General features: G+C 43.9%; 1 protein-coding gene across 1 annotated transcript in view; it reads left to right on the top strand.

Moving 5' to 3' along the window:
- Positions 1-17,056, top strand: part of KCNH7 (potassium channel, voltage gated eag related subfamily H, member 7) — a 455,965-nt gene that overhangs the window by 225 nt on the left and 438,684 nt on the right. The window contains exon 2 of the mRNA XM_015426236.1: positions 3,150-3,380. Within this exon, the coding sequence (XP_015281722.1) occupies positions 3,150-3,380 (231 nt within the window). The remainder of the gene's footprint in view (positions 1-3,149; positions 3,381-17,056) is intronic.

The raw sequence follows: 17,056 nt of genomic DNA, 5'->3' as shown, positions 1-17,056 counted from the left end.
CCCCCAGCCTAGGCACCAAGTCCCCGGAACTCTCCTCCGCTTGGGCTTCACCCCCTTTACTCTCCCCGGCGGTGGTGGTGGGGTGTGTGTGTGTGTGGAGGGGAGCGCTCCGGGGAGGCAGAACAGACACACACAAGGCGTGCTTATGCAATCTCGCATCATGCCCGAGAACTGTTGGCTCAGTTAGGATAGGCAGGGCTGCGGGGGGGGGGGGGGCCGAAGGTCCAAATATGTCCTGGCCCATGGGGAGGAGGACTTGCCTTCTTCTTTGCCTGGCCTTAAACTTGACCCCTTTTTTAATTTATTTATTTTTTGCCAGAGGTACCTCATTTAACATTAGTTCATGGAAAGTTTCCAGCAGGCAGATTCCAAAGGCGTTTCTAGGCAGGGTGTTTTGCTTGTGACTCGGCTCATCCGTGCCATTCGGCTGAGTCCAGCTGCAGAGCTGAATGGCCTTAGTAGGGGTGCCAGCCTCCAGGTGAGACCTGGGGATCCCCCAGAATTACAGCTCATCTCCAGACTACAGAGATCAGTTCCCCAGGAGAAAATGGATGCTTTGGAGGGTGGACTCTGTGACAGTGTGCCCCCACTGAGGTCCCTGTCCTCCCCAGGCTCCACCCCCAAATCTCCAGGGGCTTCCCAACCTGGATTTGGCAACCCTTTCCCCCACCCAGTGCTGGTGGCCAGGAAGGACTTGGCATCCTTAAGCCCTAGCAACAGTGCCTTGCTTAATCTCTCACTTACATGTACAAAATTGTCCAAAGATAACCTTTGACCTGGCCTGGCCTTCTGCATATGCAAAATACGATATCTGGCCAGATGTGCACTCCCTTCCACAGTCCATGCATTTCATACACTGAAAAAGCCCTAAGATTTGCATGCGTCGATTGCACATTTCTCTCCAAGGGTAAATGCCAGTTCTGTTAACCTGCAGTCTATAAAAGCCAGCCCCTCTTGGATGCAAGTAGCCAGTTAATGTCTGTGGGCTTATTTATCTCTGTAAGGGTTGTGCGTAATGAGATCCATTGAGTGGTACAAGCGGTGCTTGCAGCGAAGGCAGTTCCTACATAATCAGGTCTGGGAGTAGCTGTAAATTGTGGGCGTTTGACATAATGAACGTGGCATAGAGACCGGATGAAAGATGCCTATAGCCTTGCAGATTTCCCCATCCTGCTTTCCACTGTCACATTTTTTTGCCGTAACCACCCTGGGCCTCAATCACACCCACAGCACTCATGTGACAGCTCTGGTGAAGCTGGAGAGGAAAGTCAGGTGGATCACTGAATCTTGCCTTGGTCCACAAATGCAAGAAGGGACAGTGCTCTCGAGGGATGCCTGCTATTATGAATGACAGGGACCCACAGAAAGGAGCGTGAGAGACAGAAAGCTTTGGTGAGAGTATCAAGAGAAGCACCTGGCTTGAATGCATTGGTACTGTCTCTTTCTCTCTCATAAGCTGGACTCTGGCTTCAGCTCATGTGTATGATTAAGGCACAAGTACTTTGGGAACTAGTCACTTTCGCACACGCACTAAATAATGCACTTTCTACCCACTTCCAATGCGCTTTGCAACTGGATTTTGCTGTGTGAAATGGCAAAATCCTCTTGCAAACAGTCACTGAAGTGCATTGGAACGGCATTATTTAGCATGTGTGGAAGCACCGACTAGTCAAACACGGTGATAACTCAAGCTGCTGAAAATCAGTCAGGTCAAGGAAACTAGCTTCATGGTCAGATGTTCAAAATTGAGATATTCATACTTTTTTTTTTTTTTACAATGCAAACCTGTAATTTACACTCTGTAATTTATACTGGGCATCAATGTGGCATTTATATAGCAATCAACATGCAAAAAGGAGCCTGAAAATCATTGTGCAGGAGAAAACTGGGATTCAAATGATGACCCAAGTAGGAAGGGGGGAAAGCAGTCTTTCTTGCAATGCATGACTACATAGTAAGCTCTTTATTAGGCTTACCCCACTGCTAGTCAAGTAGAAATCCAGGCTTCTTGCTCATCACAAATGCCCATGCCAGCTGGAAACTGGCCTAGGCATTTGTGATGAGCAAGAATTCTCCAGAATTTTGTAAGCTCTTTGGAAGCCAGCGTAGTGTAGCAGTTAGAGTGTTGGGATAGGTTAGGGAAAATCAAGCTTCAAATCCTTGAGTTTCCATGTTCCTCACTGAGTGGCCTTGGTCTGGTCACTCTTCTCAGCCTGATTGACCTCACAGGGTTGTTGTGAGGGTAATAAAGGATGAAGAAAATAGATTGGATTTATACCCCACCCTTCACTCAGAGTCCCAGAGTGGCTTACAATCTCCTTTCCCTTCCTCTCCCTACAACAGACACCCTGTGAGGTAGGTGGGGCTGAGAGAGCTCTGAGGGAACTGCTCGTGAGAGAACAGCTCTGAGAGAACTGTGGCTTGCCCAAGGTCACTCAGCAGCTGCAAGTGGGGAATCAAATCCAGTTCTCCAGATTAGAGTCTGCCGCTCTTGACCACTACACCAAACTGGCTTAACCACTACACCAGAAAGCTGGTGTGCGGCTTTGGGCTCTTCAAAATAAGGATATATGAAATGCAGTAGGTGGATGAAGTGGAGAACTGGTGGCTCTTTTCAGTGTTCTGCAATGGTTAACAACGTGGCCTAGTAACTTTTGTGGCATTATTTCAAGGTTGAGTTCAATGATTATTTGAACTTCTCCATGCTTTTGCCCTGCCTGTCCAACCTAACTAAGTCCTCTCTTACAAGTCCTGAGCTTTGATGCACACCCCAGCTAAAATTCATGCAATAGCAGAGTCCCCAGTGTACCTGGAGATCCATTCTCTCTCTTGGGACACAGTGGAACAAAGGAACTGCTCCATTTCCAGTGAACAATATGCTTTGGAAGGCAACTTCTTGAATGTGACTTCCAATTTCTCTCTTCAAAAGTCATCTGGCATTGAGTTTTAATTTATCTCCTTTTTATTGAAGTTTCATAAAGACTTCTGGCTCACCTGAGTGCTATTAAATACCTATTAAAGTTCACCATGCCAAAGGATTATTTTTTTCAATGCAAAAGTAGCTTCTGTTCTGTCAAGGGAGACTTGATGAAATGTTTGTAAGAGGACTGACAAAATGCATTAGTTCTTTCTCCCCTCCCCCTTTGCAGATAAAAAATTCATCATTGCTAATGCTCGCGTGCAGAACTGTGCGATCATCTATTGCAATGACGGGTTCTGTGAGATGACGGGATTCTCCAGGCCCGATGTCATGCAGAAACCATGCACCTGCGACTTCCTCCATGGACCAGAGACCAAACGGCATCACGTTGCCCAAATTGCCCAGGCATTGCTGGGGTCGGAGGAGAGGAAAGTAGAAGTCACGTATTATCACAAAGATGGTAAAGTACTTCCAACTTTTGTTTTTGTTTTTCCAAAAATACACCATGTGTTTGTTGAGCTTCTTTTGGAACAGATGTTGAAAGCCAGTTTCTTTCAATACTGGGGGATCAACTGCTTTGTTGGTGTCATTTGGTCTAGCATGTGGAATTATGTTTCATCCCAGGTTTGTGAACAAGGTTGTTTACTTAAGTGCCTTCGTTCTGAAGGAAAGATCCACTTAAATCAGAGCAACTTTGTTTTAATTGAAACTGTGGAAGATTGGTTGTCAACAGGGCCAGTGTAACAAGGTGATATGAAGTAGTTTTTTTAGTTGGTGGATTCCAGAATGGACATTAATTTTGAGTCTCCAGTCTTCATTTCAGTATGTCATTCTTAATTGATATTTTAAATTCCAGTCCTTGTGGATGGAAAGTGGACCATTCTGGTTTTTAAAATCTAGGTGTCTAGATGTTTGTGTTTAGCACTGTACAGAACAACAAATGCTGAACAGTTGGATTTCAGAAATGTGGAACTCTGGGTGACATTGAATATCCATGTGAAATGTGTAATCATTGTTGTTCTGTCTGGTGTACAAAGTAGTTTAGGATACATATTTTCATTCATCCACCCAGTCATTTCTTATTAATTGTCATCAAATCCATTCAAGAATGTAACAGTAGTGTTCCCATTTTACAGATGGGGAAGAGAGGCTGAGAGGAAGGACATTATGTACCTAAAGCTGTGCAGTCGTCATGCTCCAACACTCAGTTAACCAATATATGGCAAATAATGGGCTTATTTCTGCAGTGGAGTGTGGTCAATGAGTCCAGGGCAGAGCTGATATTTAAATCTAGGTACTTGAGTTTCAGATCTACCAGTAGGGACTTTGTTGCCAACTCAAACAGATTTTATAAATGTACATCAAGGCAGAATCAGAATTAAAATACAGATGATTATTTAAAACAAAACTACCATATCATATAGCCTGTGGCAGATAAACCTACAGGAGCATATGAAAGGCACCTTTTTAAATAAGGGGGGGCAAATTAAATGGGTCTGTTTTTGTTCAACTTTTTACATGAGTAGAAAGCATCTCTTGAACTAAGAGCTTTCAGTGGTTGATCATGCTGATCTGCTACATGGATCGTTGCACATTGTGTGTGTGTGTGGGGGGAAGGATACGTGGACGTTGTGTTTGAACTGAATGGTACATCTGGCTGAGTAAGATGCTCAGCTGACAAAGTAAACAGGCCTAGCATCTTGCCAAGTCCACTTTACACAAGCAGTCATGCTGAGCAATTGCTTTTGAGTTGGCTTTTTAAAAAACAAAACAAAGAACCTGCTTGTTTCAAGCAGAAGACAGTTGGAAGGTTTCTTAAAATAAAAAATTAAAACTGACTAAATAGACTGACTAAAATATAATCTGCATGATTTGTCATAGAACGGACTAAGAATAATTTAGTGTTGAAACTTCAAGGATATTTGCCATGATGTACCCTGACAAGAGAATAACAAAGCTAATTATTTTTTGAAGGTTTAAGCCTCGTTTTTTTTTCTTTTCCGGATTATTCAGCACAACAAGTGAGACGTTAAACAAATCGGAATAATACATAAGCATGTTGTACACTCTTTTGGTTTGCGCCGTGTCTTTGTATGCAAAGGAGGGGATGCAAAGTAATCTCGTATATTCAAATGTGGAGCTTTAATTAGCTTTGGAGAGGGAACAGGGAGCTGTTTACATTCATTTGAGAAGAGCAACAATGGCGGCAGGGAAGCGTGCTTTAAAGCGGCAGTGACAAGCTGGGTTCTTGGATTCTGCTGATGGCCCCAGCTGGGTGACAGTTGTGGGACCCAAGGCTGGAGACGGTTCTGGATGCTAGCGAGAACAGGCTGTGGCTCCAGATGATTTGAAATGTCCTGGACGAGATTGCCTTCTGAGTGTTCAAGAGGAAACGTGTCTGTTGATGCAAAGTTGGTTCTGACTTGCAGGGTGTGTCTTTGCGTGCACGAGTCCCAATTTGATTACACTCACATCTTCCCTTCCCACCCCAAAGAAGTTGCCCATCTTTTTCATTCTCGCATTTATTTATTCAGTATATTTTTTAAAAAAATCCCATGCTTCCACAAAGGAACTCAGGACAGCGTACGTTATTCTCCCTTCTCCCATATGTTCTCACAACACTCCTGTGAGCTAGGTTGGCCTGAGCGGCCCAAGGTCACACCAGGCATATCTACACAATAAACAGGATTGATCTCTCCCTCTCCCTCTCCCCAGAGAGCTGAAGCTTGGCAAGGAACCCTACAGCACTAACAAAGTGTCCACACCACACAACACTTCCTCAGATTCCTTGAGTGGAAGCATGATACTTCATCAAACAGCACCCTAATATTGGTGTGCAGCATAGTTATTATTGCCATAGGGCTGGACCTGAGGCCACCCAGGGATCTTCATGCTTCAGCTGGGATTTTGGTCTCAGTCTTGCTGAAGCAGTACGGTGCGCTCTCCACTATAACTCACTGGTTCTTATGCTAACTCGAAGCTTTGAGGAACTATATGCCAAATGAGGATTTAGCCTTTTTGTCCTGTTAGTGTATTATTGCTCTTTTTTTACTCTATATTGAATCAACCATCAAAATAGCAAGGCAAGTGCCAAGTCATGTGGGGTGGGGGTGAGAAAAGCCTCCCTTGAGAAGGGCAGAATTACAATGCTGATTTCAATGTAGGGTATATCTGGTACACTATAGCAGGATCAATAATTTTAGACAAAGTGCAGTCTTAGGGCCACTCTTCTTATCCTTACCACAGTGTATTGGTCACCATCCTGTGGTAGCAGTTATTATTTGGCGGGCCACTGGAGTAGAGGACACTATACACGTAGGGCAATTTCCTCCAGAAAGATATGGTAGGCATACATATTTTGGGGTATCAATAGAGGCATAACATCCAAGTTGCAAGATGTCATAGTCTCACTGTACACTGCATTGGCCAGGCCACACCTGGAGTATTGTGTGCAGTTCTGGAAGCCTTACTTCAAAAAGGATGTTGACAGAATGAAGCTGGTGCAGAGGAGAGCGATGAGAATGATCAGGGGCCTGGAGACCAAGCCCTATGAGGAAAAGCTGAGGGACTTGGGAATGTTCAGTCTGGAGAAGAGGAGGTTGAGGGGAGACATGATTGCTCTCTTTAGGTATTTGAAGGGATGTCACTTAGAGGAGGGCAGGGAGCTGTTCCTGTTGGCAGCAGAGGATAGGACTCACAACAATGGGTTTAAATTAAGGGGGGGTACTGGCTAGATATTAGGAAAAACTTTTTTACAGTAAAAGTTGTGCAACAGTGGAATCAGCTGCCTAGAGAGTGGTGAGCTCCACCTCACTGGCAGTCTTTAAGCAGCAACTGGACAATCACTTGTCAGGGATGCTCTTGGCTGATCCTGCATTGAGCAAGGGGTTGGACTAGATGGCCTTGTATGGCCCCTTCCAGCTCTGTGATTCTATGATTCTGTGGTATGTCACATCCCCCCCACCCAAGCAGCCTATCACATATTAGTCAACACATCAGAGCAATTTCGAGCAGTGTCCTTGGGGTGCGCACATCGTCAGTCATTAGAAATATCCTTCACGCAGGGTGATATCAATAAAAACAGAATTCTCATCCTGAGAAGATGATTGTCCTATCAATACAAAGCTCAGCAGGATACAGCTAAAAGGCCAGGGCACCTCTCAGCAATGTCCAATGGGTATCTCAGCCTGGATCTCAAGCAGGCCCATCTCACTGCCTAATCTAGCAGTGCTCTAATGTCAGCCTGTTTGACCAAGGTCTGAAAACCCCAGATTCACCTCTCGACTCTGCCATGAGGCTTGGTGGATGACTCCATAGTCTCTCCCTCTCCGTTTAGGACTGTGGTGAGGCTAATGGGGAAGGGAGGACCAAAGACCAAATACACCCTGCTGAGCTCCTTAGAGAAGAGGCAGGATATATATATACAGAACTCTCATCCTGTGAAGATAAGATTTTTATTTAAAATGTTTTTAATGCTGTATTTCCACCCAATCAGGGTCCTTAAGACGGTGAATATAAAAACATTAAAGCATTGAAACAATTAAAAATTCAGCTAAAATTACAAAATTCAATTCAAAACCTGTAAATGAACAACACTAGAAGGAGGGCCAATAACTGTCATTGGGGGTCTGCCAGACCAAACAAAAAAGTCTTCACCTGCTGGCGAAGGACACCGATAGAGGGAGGCAGATGAATCTCCCTGGAGAGGAAGTTCCAAAGTGTTGGTGCCACAATGAAGAAGGCCCTTTCTCAAGTTGCCACCTGTCTAGCCTCAGATGGCAGGGGCAACCAAGGCAGAGCCTCAGAGGATGACTGTAATGAGCAGCTAGGTTTCTATGGGAGTAGGCAGTCTTTAAGGTATGTTGGTCCTAAGTGATTTTTGTTGTTGTTGTTGTTGTTCAGTCGCACAGTCGAGTCCAACTCTTCGTGACCGCATGGACCAGATCACGCCAGGCCTTCCTGTCTTCCGTTGTCCTCTGAAGTTTGCTCAATTTCATGTTCGTTGCATCTATGACACTGTTTAACCATCTCATCCTTTGCCGTCCCTGTCTTCTTTGACCTTCAATCTTTCCCAGCATCAGGGTCTTCTCCAGTGAGTGCTCCCTTCTCATTTGGTGGCCAAAGTATTTGAGCTTCAGTTTCATTATCTGGCCTTCCAGGGAACAGTCAGGGTTCATTTCTTTTAGGATTGACTGATTTGATCTTCTTGCAGTCCAAGGGACTCTCAAGAGTCTTCTCCAGCACCATAGTTCAAAAGAATCTATTCTTCGGCGCTTGGCCTTCCTTATAGTCCAACTCTCGCAGCCATACATGACTACTGGGAATACCATTGCTTTGATCATGTGGACTTTTGTTGGCAGGGTGATGTCTCTACTTTTATCATGCTGTTTAGGTTCACCATCGCTTTCCTCCCAAGGAGCAGGCGTCTTTTAATTTCATGGCTGCTGTCACAGTCTGCGATGCTGGGTCAAAGTCAGGTGACCACTGATCCAGTGGTATCTTACCACAGTGTCTATTTCAGTGCTTGGGAAGCTGGTTGTCCTTTAGATTGGCAAGGACAGAGTTGACCACAATTATGTGTGCCATCAGAGATTTGGGTGGGAGGAAGGGAGTGGTAAAATTAGCCTCCCACTTGGTTGTGAGAGAGAATAAAAGAGAGAATGTAAGGCTTTTCTAACTCCTGGTTTTATGGCAGATTGGAATCAGAGGCTTCTTGATTTGTGTCTCAGTCTCTTGATTGGGCCACTATGCTGCACTAGTGGTCATGTGCTTCATGCACATGTACATATTTTATTACTTTTAAGGGATCTTATATGTACATTAGAGCTGTGGTGGCTCAAGTGGTTAAGACACTGAACTGCAGGCTGGAAGGTCGGTAGTTCAGCAGTTCGAGACCTGAGCCGCATGACAGAGTGAGCTCCCATTTCTGGTTCCAGCTCCTGCCAACCTAGCAGTTCGAAAGCAAGAAATTGCAGCTAGATAAATATGTACCACTTCGGTGGGAAGGTAACAGCGTTCTGGGCGCCTTGGCATTTAGTCATGCTGGCCACATGACCACGGAAACGTTTTTGGACAGTGCTGGCTCTTCGGCTTGGAAACGGAGATAAGCACCGCAACCCTTGAGTCGGATTCGACTGGCTTTCGAGCAAGGGAAACCTTTACCTTTACCTATATGTACATTTGTGGGTTTGTAATCAATGCATTTTGTCCTGTGAGTCCAGGTGGTTGGTCAACTATTGGGTTTGATGATTTAAGGAGAGTGACTGGCAATTACATTTCATAAACACCTGGAAAAGTGTTAGAGCCTCCTTTAGTCCCTTAAGTTTTCAGCCCTAAAGCGTTCTTGGATTTAGCCATTCCCCTAAAAGCTCTGTGTATTGGCAGTTAAAGACAGCGATTGATAGGTTAGCCCACCATTGATCGTTGGCTGTGGTTTTTTAAAACTTTGAACAGTTAGCAAAACTAACATGTTTTCCACCTGTTGATTAACAGCTCCCAGCTTTCTGGGGTCCCTCCCCCGCTGCAGTAGGAAAGCAATTTTCCTGAGGCAATGCCCCCCAAAAAGATTTTAATGAGAGTGTTTAAAAAATGACATTACTGACCGAGCCCGAAGCAATTGATCCAATTAAAATGACACACAATAACTCTTGCAGAGTCCTTGAAAAATTGTTCCTGAGAGTTATGCTTATACCCCGTGGAAAACGGATACTCCCGCTTTAACTGCATATGGATCATTTCTTCTGCACTCCTTTTTCTAATAGAGCCATTTGTCTGAGGTTTGAACCCCTTTGTCATCCCATGAGATGTTCTGCAATAGATAATTGTAAAGTAACCAAAAAAAAAAAGTTAGGGCATAATCAAAAGGAACAGAAAACTCTAGAAGAAGAGATCAAAATCTGAAATAAGGTATTCTTTTGAATGATGATACACTGCTCAGGGGGAGACTAGATACAAGCAAAAAAAAAAATCTTCCTTTTGACTACAAGCATCCAGTTCCAGCTATGAAAAGAGGGGAGGGGTTACGTTACAGAAGTATATGAAAAATGTATGCCCAGTTATGCCTAAACTGAATGTTTTCCAGAGGTGCTCACTGAGCATTAATGGCTATTCAGGTTCATAGTAACCGGGTATAACATTCCTTCTCCAACGTCATTTCTGCCATCGATTTATCTTTAGAATCTGATTTGATTACCTGATCTTTGGAGGTAAGATGCTGTTTACTCGGCATATCAATATTTTTGTTTTAATAAAGTTATTTGCCATGGAAATGTCTGACAGCTCTCCCTCCAAGGACTCCATTTCACCGTTTAAGTCATTATGGCATAAATCATTCCTGACAGCTGTAAAATATTGCTTGAGGTGATAAAGCTGTAAAGCTTTGACATAAAAACTATAATTATGCCAGCATTGAGGATAAGTTTGCGTGTTCCACAGGAGAGGGCTGTACTTTGTTAATCCTTTTTCCTGTGATGGGTGGGATGTGGGAAGATGTACCTCAACGCAGACTTCCTAGGAAGCCTTCTTTATTTACAGGGGGTGGGGGTGGGGATGTCTAATGCAAAGCTGGGAGTCTTGAGAGTATGGAAATTCAAGGCCTGAAAGTGGCAACAGATAAAATGAGAGCAGGGAAGAATTGTCTTTAACAGATCTTTTGAGATGCCAAAAAGGTGTAATTGGACTCTCTCACACTGGACTGAACTGATGAATAAATAGATTTGGGCTCCCCAATCTACAGTTTTAAGAGCAGGAAACAGTGGATTTGCAGACTTTTTAATGCTTTGTTAAACACACAAGTGTTTTGTTATTCTGGATCATTGGTACCCAAGCAGAGTGCTAGAACTCTTGGCAGACTCTTGGCAGTTTGTGTGACTCAATGAGGTGACGTGGGATGTGTTCCCCACACAGTCAGTTTCCTACAGAATACATGGGTGTGTCTTTTCCTTGGGGTCCCGGCTGGGATCTTCAGCTTCCCGTGCCTTTAAATGAAATGCTGGCCAGTTCCAAGTGGCATGTGGGATGATTCCCCTCCTTGTCTTTCCAGGGCTTCTAGAAGACTCATTCCTCATTACATTCTACAGTCTGAAAAATTGTTGGTACTCTTATACTTTCCGAAAATAGATCCAGGTGGGCAGCCATGTTGATCTGAAGCTGAAACAAAAGTTTGAGTCCATTGACACTTTTGAGACCAAGAAAGTTTTATTCAAGGTTTGAGCTTTCGTGTGCAGGCACACTTCTTCAGATACAATGAAATGGAAATAGAAATAACCGACATACATATAGAGGGGAGACAGTAAATTAGCATACAGAATAACAAAGTTAGCAACAGTCTTAGTTTCCATTCTTAACCATTAAGAATGTAATTACGTATGTAATGTAATTTGGAATGGTAGATTTAAATGTGTTTCTCTGGTCTGGGGCAAGGAAAATGAGGCTATGGTCACACACACTAGATAATCCACTTTCAGTGCACTTACCAACTGGATTTTACTATGTGAACTGGCAAAATCCAGTTGTAAAGTGCATTGAAAGTGGATTTAAAGTGGATTATTTAGTGTGTGTGACCACAGCCTAACTCTACACAGCCAATTGCCCCATTTCAAAGAAAAGATGCTGCAAGGTCGCCTCCATGCTTGAGAGGAGACAGATGGAACCTCATGACAGACACCATCCCACAATTAAGGATACATCAGTCTCCAGTTCTGGCATATTTATTACCTATGCTGTGTTTGTCCTCCCCAGTTGAACCCAAACAGATGATAGCCATATATACTAAGCTTATTGTTCTTTTAATCTGCTAAGAACACCTTTATTATTCTGTATGCTAATTTACTGCCCTCCCTCTATATGAATGATTGTTATTTCTATTTCCATTTCATTGCATCTGAAGACGTGTGCCTTGCACATGAAAGCTCATACCTTGAATAAAGCTTTGTTAGTCTTAAAGGTGCCCCGGGACTCAAACTTTATTCTACTTTTCAAAAAGTCACACATTTTGCAAACCTAGTTACACATTAAGTGAAAGAAATCTCACTGAGTGGAAACCAGAAATTCTTCATCATATCAGAAATGCTACTTAATCTACTGGTTTTGGAAAGGGTTCACTCCCCCGACAAAGCCATCTCCAAGAATTGCAACTGCAATGTATTTCTTTTCCTCCATTTCAGAGTGTCACACCCTCTGCCTTGAGTGTTCTTAGTGGTGTTTTATCAGTCAAGCTCACTGCCCAGGTTAACAGCCAGTAGCAAAGCTCCGGCTCCAAAGTAATGGCAGAGGACAAGTGATACAGGGTCATGTAAGCAATTGGTATTTTACAGTCTACTATCTCATCAGCCTTCCCTTCTGTTAGATGAGCCACTGACCTTCTGCATGGCAACAATGATATATTTTCCACGACATTCAAATTTCTTCCTAAGAACAACTGAAGGTCCAGCTGTTCACTTGAAACCAGTTATACCCCCTGATTCCTGAAAAAAATAATTGCCTTTTATTATTGATGCAAGGCATGTTCCCCTGGTGGTTTCACTGTTACAGGGAAATGCCTCCTTCACTAGCAGTGACACTCTTCTAAGACCACTGACAGTGGCTGGGATGCTTTGGATGGCATGGTAAAACTCTAGCGATATCCTTGCCCAGTTCATATTCATTTCAACTGGACAGGAAGAGTGAGCTCTAAGCACAGTTAGTTTTTTTTCCCATTCTTTGCTGTCAAGCCACAGGCGGTTTATGGCAACCTCTTATGGCAACCGTTCAAGGCAAGAGATGGTCATAGGTGATTTGCCATTGCCTGCCCCTCCATCATGGCCCTGGTATTCTTGGTGGTCTCCCGTCCAAACACGAGCCAGGGCTGACCCTGCTTAGCTTCCAAGACCTGGTGAGAGTGGGCTCACAGCAGCCTGAATAGCACACGCCAGCCTGAGCAACCTTGGAAACTAAGCAGGTTTGTCCGTGGTCAGTACTTGGATGGGAGACGACCTAGGAAGACTGGGGCTGCTATGTGGAGGAAGGCAATGGCAAACAGCCTCTGCTCGTCTTTTCCCTTGAAAAGCTCATGATGGGTTGAGTCGTGACTTGGATGGTAGATGATGATGATGATCATCATCATCATCTTGGAGGAGGAGGAGGACGTGAAGGTGGTGATGCATAGTTAATGTTTACTATTGCTTTGCAGAAATACCCGGCTCTTGTTTCTGTAGCAATTTTGCAAACTCTTATTATTTGGGGCTGGAGCCTGACTCATCCTTAGACTTTTGCTTCCTCTTCGTTGCCGTTGCCGTTGCTGTACAGTCTCATTCCAGCAATAAGCAGTCTGTTTCACCATCCAGAAAATAAAGGGAGCAGGAGTTCTACCTATGTATTAAAAGGTGTTCCTCCACAGCAGCTTTTCACTGACAACTCCAAAAACGGGTTGCTTTGCTATTCCTCCCTGTGGATGTTTTACTAGCTTCTTGTCATTTCGCATGTGGCCAGCATATCTCCCTTTGGCATACAGCTTGCTGTTCGGGTTTCCAAACAGGGTCCCACCTGTTGTATCAGAAGAGAAGTGTTTGGGTCTCTGTTTCATGGCCCAGGGGGCCTAGTCGACACCTGCTGCAGAGGGAGATGATAATGAGGGGGCAGAGGGCTGAGGGGACAGACTGTTCCATTCTGGACTGTGGGGGAGGAATTACATTTGTTTTCAAAGTTACCCTATGCCAATAATTTCCTTTCAGTGGAAAGTGGGTATAACATACAGAAGGCTGGCTAGCAGATAACCTTTCTCCCTCATGTTTCAAGTTTTATCATCGGGAAGTGATTGCATCTTGAGGGAACATTGACATCCCCCCTCGGCAGCCCGAAATGGCACAGCCCATTCTACCACCGCCATGTAAAGATGAGGCCTTACTTACCCCTCCTTGCATCCTGGCGTTCTGATGTTTACATAATTTCCCTGGAAACACCCCTACTCAGTTGTAGAGAGCTGCTCAATCACTCCCACCGCTCTGGTACACTGAAAAAAATTGATTTCCTTTTCTGTTATTTGTTGACTCAGATAAAAAATATAGCACGCTGAAATCTGTCTGTCAGTCCCTCATTTTAATCTACGCACACTATGTAAACCAGTGACATTTCGAGATACAATTCATTCATTCTGCGTTAACTAAACTTTGCTAAGAAAACTCCCTCATATATGAGCTTCCTTACATCCCCCAGATCTAGATATGTCTTCACGCTTGCAAGGTTGAATGTTTTTCCAACTGTAGAGCTAAGTGGCCGTTTTGCTAAAATACAGTACTCAAATAGATTGTGTAATTGTGGATCAGGTGCAATAGAGACCTTAGATCATCTTATGTTATTTTGCCACCAATGGATTGACCCCAGATCCTGCTGGATTACTCCTATTTTACAAAGATATCACCTCCCTATGGAACCCTGGGTGATAACCATACTATTAGCTGATGAGGACCCTGAAACGACTCGCTTGGTGGCAAAATATCTTTCAATAGTGCTATCTTTAAAGCGGCTTTGAAATGTTATGAGTACCTTTTGTATACAATTTTAAAATTTTAAAACTAATTTCCATAATATCATGGGATTTTATAGAATTCATTGAAGTTTATAAAATGTGGTCTGATGTTACTAAACTTTGCTTTGATTGACTTACCCATTACTGTTCTGCTGTTCTGACAGTTTTGTAACTTCCTGAGCTGTGACTGAGGGGCGGCTCTGTCTGTTGCCAGCCTGTGATGGCACCAATATGAGAAAATAGGCACGTTGGGCAGATTCTGGACAGTGCAGGATGTTAATCTCTTAAATGAGTCCATATAAGTAAAAATTGAAATGAAAGGGTCAGAACTCTGGATCCCCAAGAATCTTAGCTTTATCCACATGCTCTCTGTCTGTTTATGTAGCTGAAGAGCTCCTTTCTTTTCCACCAGGGGCTCTTTCCTCCTGCATTCGGAACAATTGACCAAGAAGAGAAGTCTTTGGAACTTGCTTGCCATTACAAGCACCTCTTCTTGCCCCCATTGCTGCCCCATCTGATGTGGTGCAGAGCAGCTGTGGCAGCAACAGTTGTGTCCACATTGCCACATTCTAAACTATTTATTTGAGTGTGTAAATTGGGGTGGAGTCGTGAAGTACCTGTAATGCACTGCCTCGTGGCTAAAGCCCTGGCCCTGAAACCATGCCTCCTTTCCTTATTCTTTTTTTTTTTGGGGGGGGGGGGGGATCAAACAAGACATGAGCAGAAAGGCAAATGTACTCAGCACAGTTCTGCTTTCGCAAGCTGTAGCGCAGTGGCTGCGGCGACGCAGAACACTCTAACGTCCCTTCTAATGAAATCACAGTGTGCCGGGGAATGCACAATAAACGGTTCACAGGATTTCACTTAGTTTTGAGATTGTGTCGGAAGAAATACCTTGTCTATTTATGTGCTTCTGTTTCCCTGTTCTGCTCTGAGACACAATGCTGGAAACGACTATCATAGAGAGAGACCATCAGCTCCACTGGGAGGAGAGGAACTTTGTGATGACCTGTGTATTCTTAAGCATACTCCAGACTGACTTGCATAGACTCCAGCAACAATCTTGGGGCAGTTAGCTGTTGCTTAGCAAAGGGCTATCTGCGTGCATTTACAGCACACTGTGATTGACTGTTGCCATAGCTACTGATGATAAAAACATTATTTCATATATGAAACTTGCAACTGCAAAGCATTTGGTGAAGCCCGATGCTTTCTATTTGTCTGTAGTTTTGTGTTTTTTTAAACACCAAGAATAGAACTTAATCGATGGTTTGTTTCTCTTCCTTTGTCTTGTTTTTTTAACCTACTTGCCTGAAAAGGATTTAAAATGCCAGGGAAAGTAGGTCTCTTCTGTCCTTGTGAATTTCAACTTTGTTTTTCAAGAGCGATTACTAATAGCTATGCAAACCCTTCCACATATGAGGCACCAGCAGTTTTAGCATGGTGAAAATGTAAATGCTCTTATACATGCAAAAAAGTATCCCAGATAGGCACTGTTTTGCAAACACCATGCATTTGTTTCCCGCCCTGTCATCTGATTTTTTGAACTGCACAACAATTATGGCTAATAAGACTTTAATTAACTCTGAGCATTTTATTATAAGTGCATCATATTTGCAATGAAGCTGCCTTGCTTCAGAGCAGAACTATCAGTGGAGCGATTTTCTTTCCGATATTTTAATCAGAGAAGGCCTCCTACCTCTGCTGCAAAAGTCTTTCCATCTTCCTAATCGTGTTCGGTGACCTGATAAAGTCTGCACTCACTTTCTTACCTCTGTAAGAAAGGCAAAGATTTGAAGCTCAGGTTTCTCTCTTGCACCCATACATGGGTGCTAAAGCATTGGGGGGGGGGAGTCCCTCATACTAAGTTCTGTGTCTGTTCAGGTTCCATTTATTGGTCCTGTGCTCTGCTCTTCCTTTGAAATGCTCAGGACAGTTTACCCTCATCTCCAAACTGTTGAAGAGTAGGGAAGTTCAAACAGCCACGAGTTCAAGTTACAGGCTGTTTGCTGGTCGTGAACAGGGAGTGTAATTTTTGATGGGCTGTTTTGGCTGTTCAAGAGCAGTTTGAGCCTGCACACTGGGTCATTTTTCATGTGCACAGTACAATTGGCAGCATTTCACACATGTACATTCTCTTACAGCCCAAGTTCTAGTTTCCCCCCCTCTACCACAGATCTGTCCTCAGTGCTCAGCACAAGCAGCCAATCACATAAATAAACAATGAGAAAATAAGTCAGTGAGCTAAGTGATTGTCAACATTGTAGTTTGGATCAGGTACACATGAACACATGAAGTTGCCTTATACTGAATCAGAACACTGGTCCATCAGTGTCAGTATCGTCTGCTCAGACTGGCAGCCACTCACCAACTTCTCAGGCTGAAGTCTTTCACATCACTGACATCCTGATCCTTAACTGGAGATGCCAGGGATTGAACCAGGGATCTTGTGTATACTAAGCAGATGCTCTGCCACTGAACCATGGCCTCCCCCTATGTTACTGCTCCCCTTGCACTTCTCTCCAGTTGCTGGAGAGGATTTCCACCACTGTGATACTTGCTTCCTATGTGCAAGACCAGTGTTTTTCAAGGAGCCCTTACATATACAGAAGTGCTACCAGCGGAGGAAGTGA

Source organism: Gekko japonicus, unplaced genomic scaffold (genome assembly GCF_001447785.1).
Source record: "Gekko japonicus isolate JY-2015 unplaced genomic scaffold, Gekko_japonicus_V1.1 scaffold399, whole genome shotgun sequence".
Classification (NCBI taxonomy): domain Eukaryota; kingdom Metazoa; phylum Chordata; class Lepidosauria; order Squamata; family Gekkonidae; genus Gekko; species Gekko japonicus.
The sequence above is the reverse complement of the archived record's forward strand: the minus strand, read 5'-3'. Positions and strand labels throughout refer to the sequence as shown.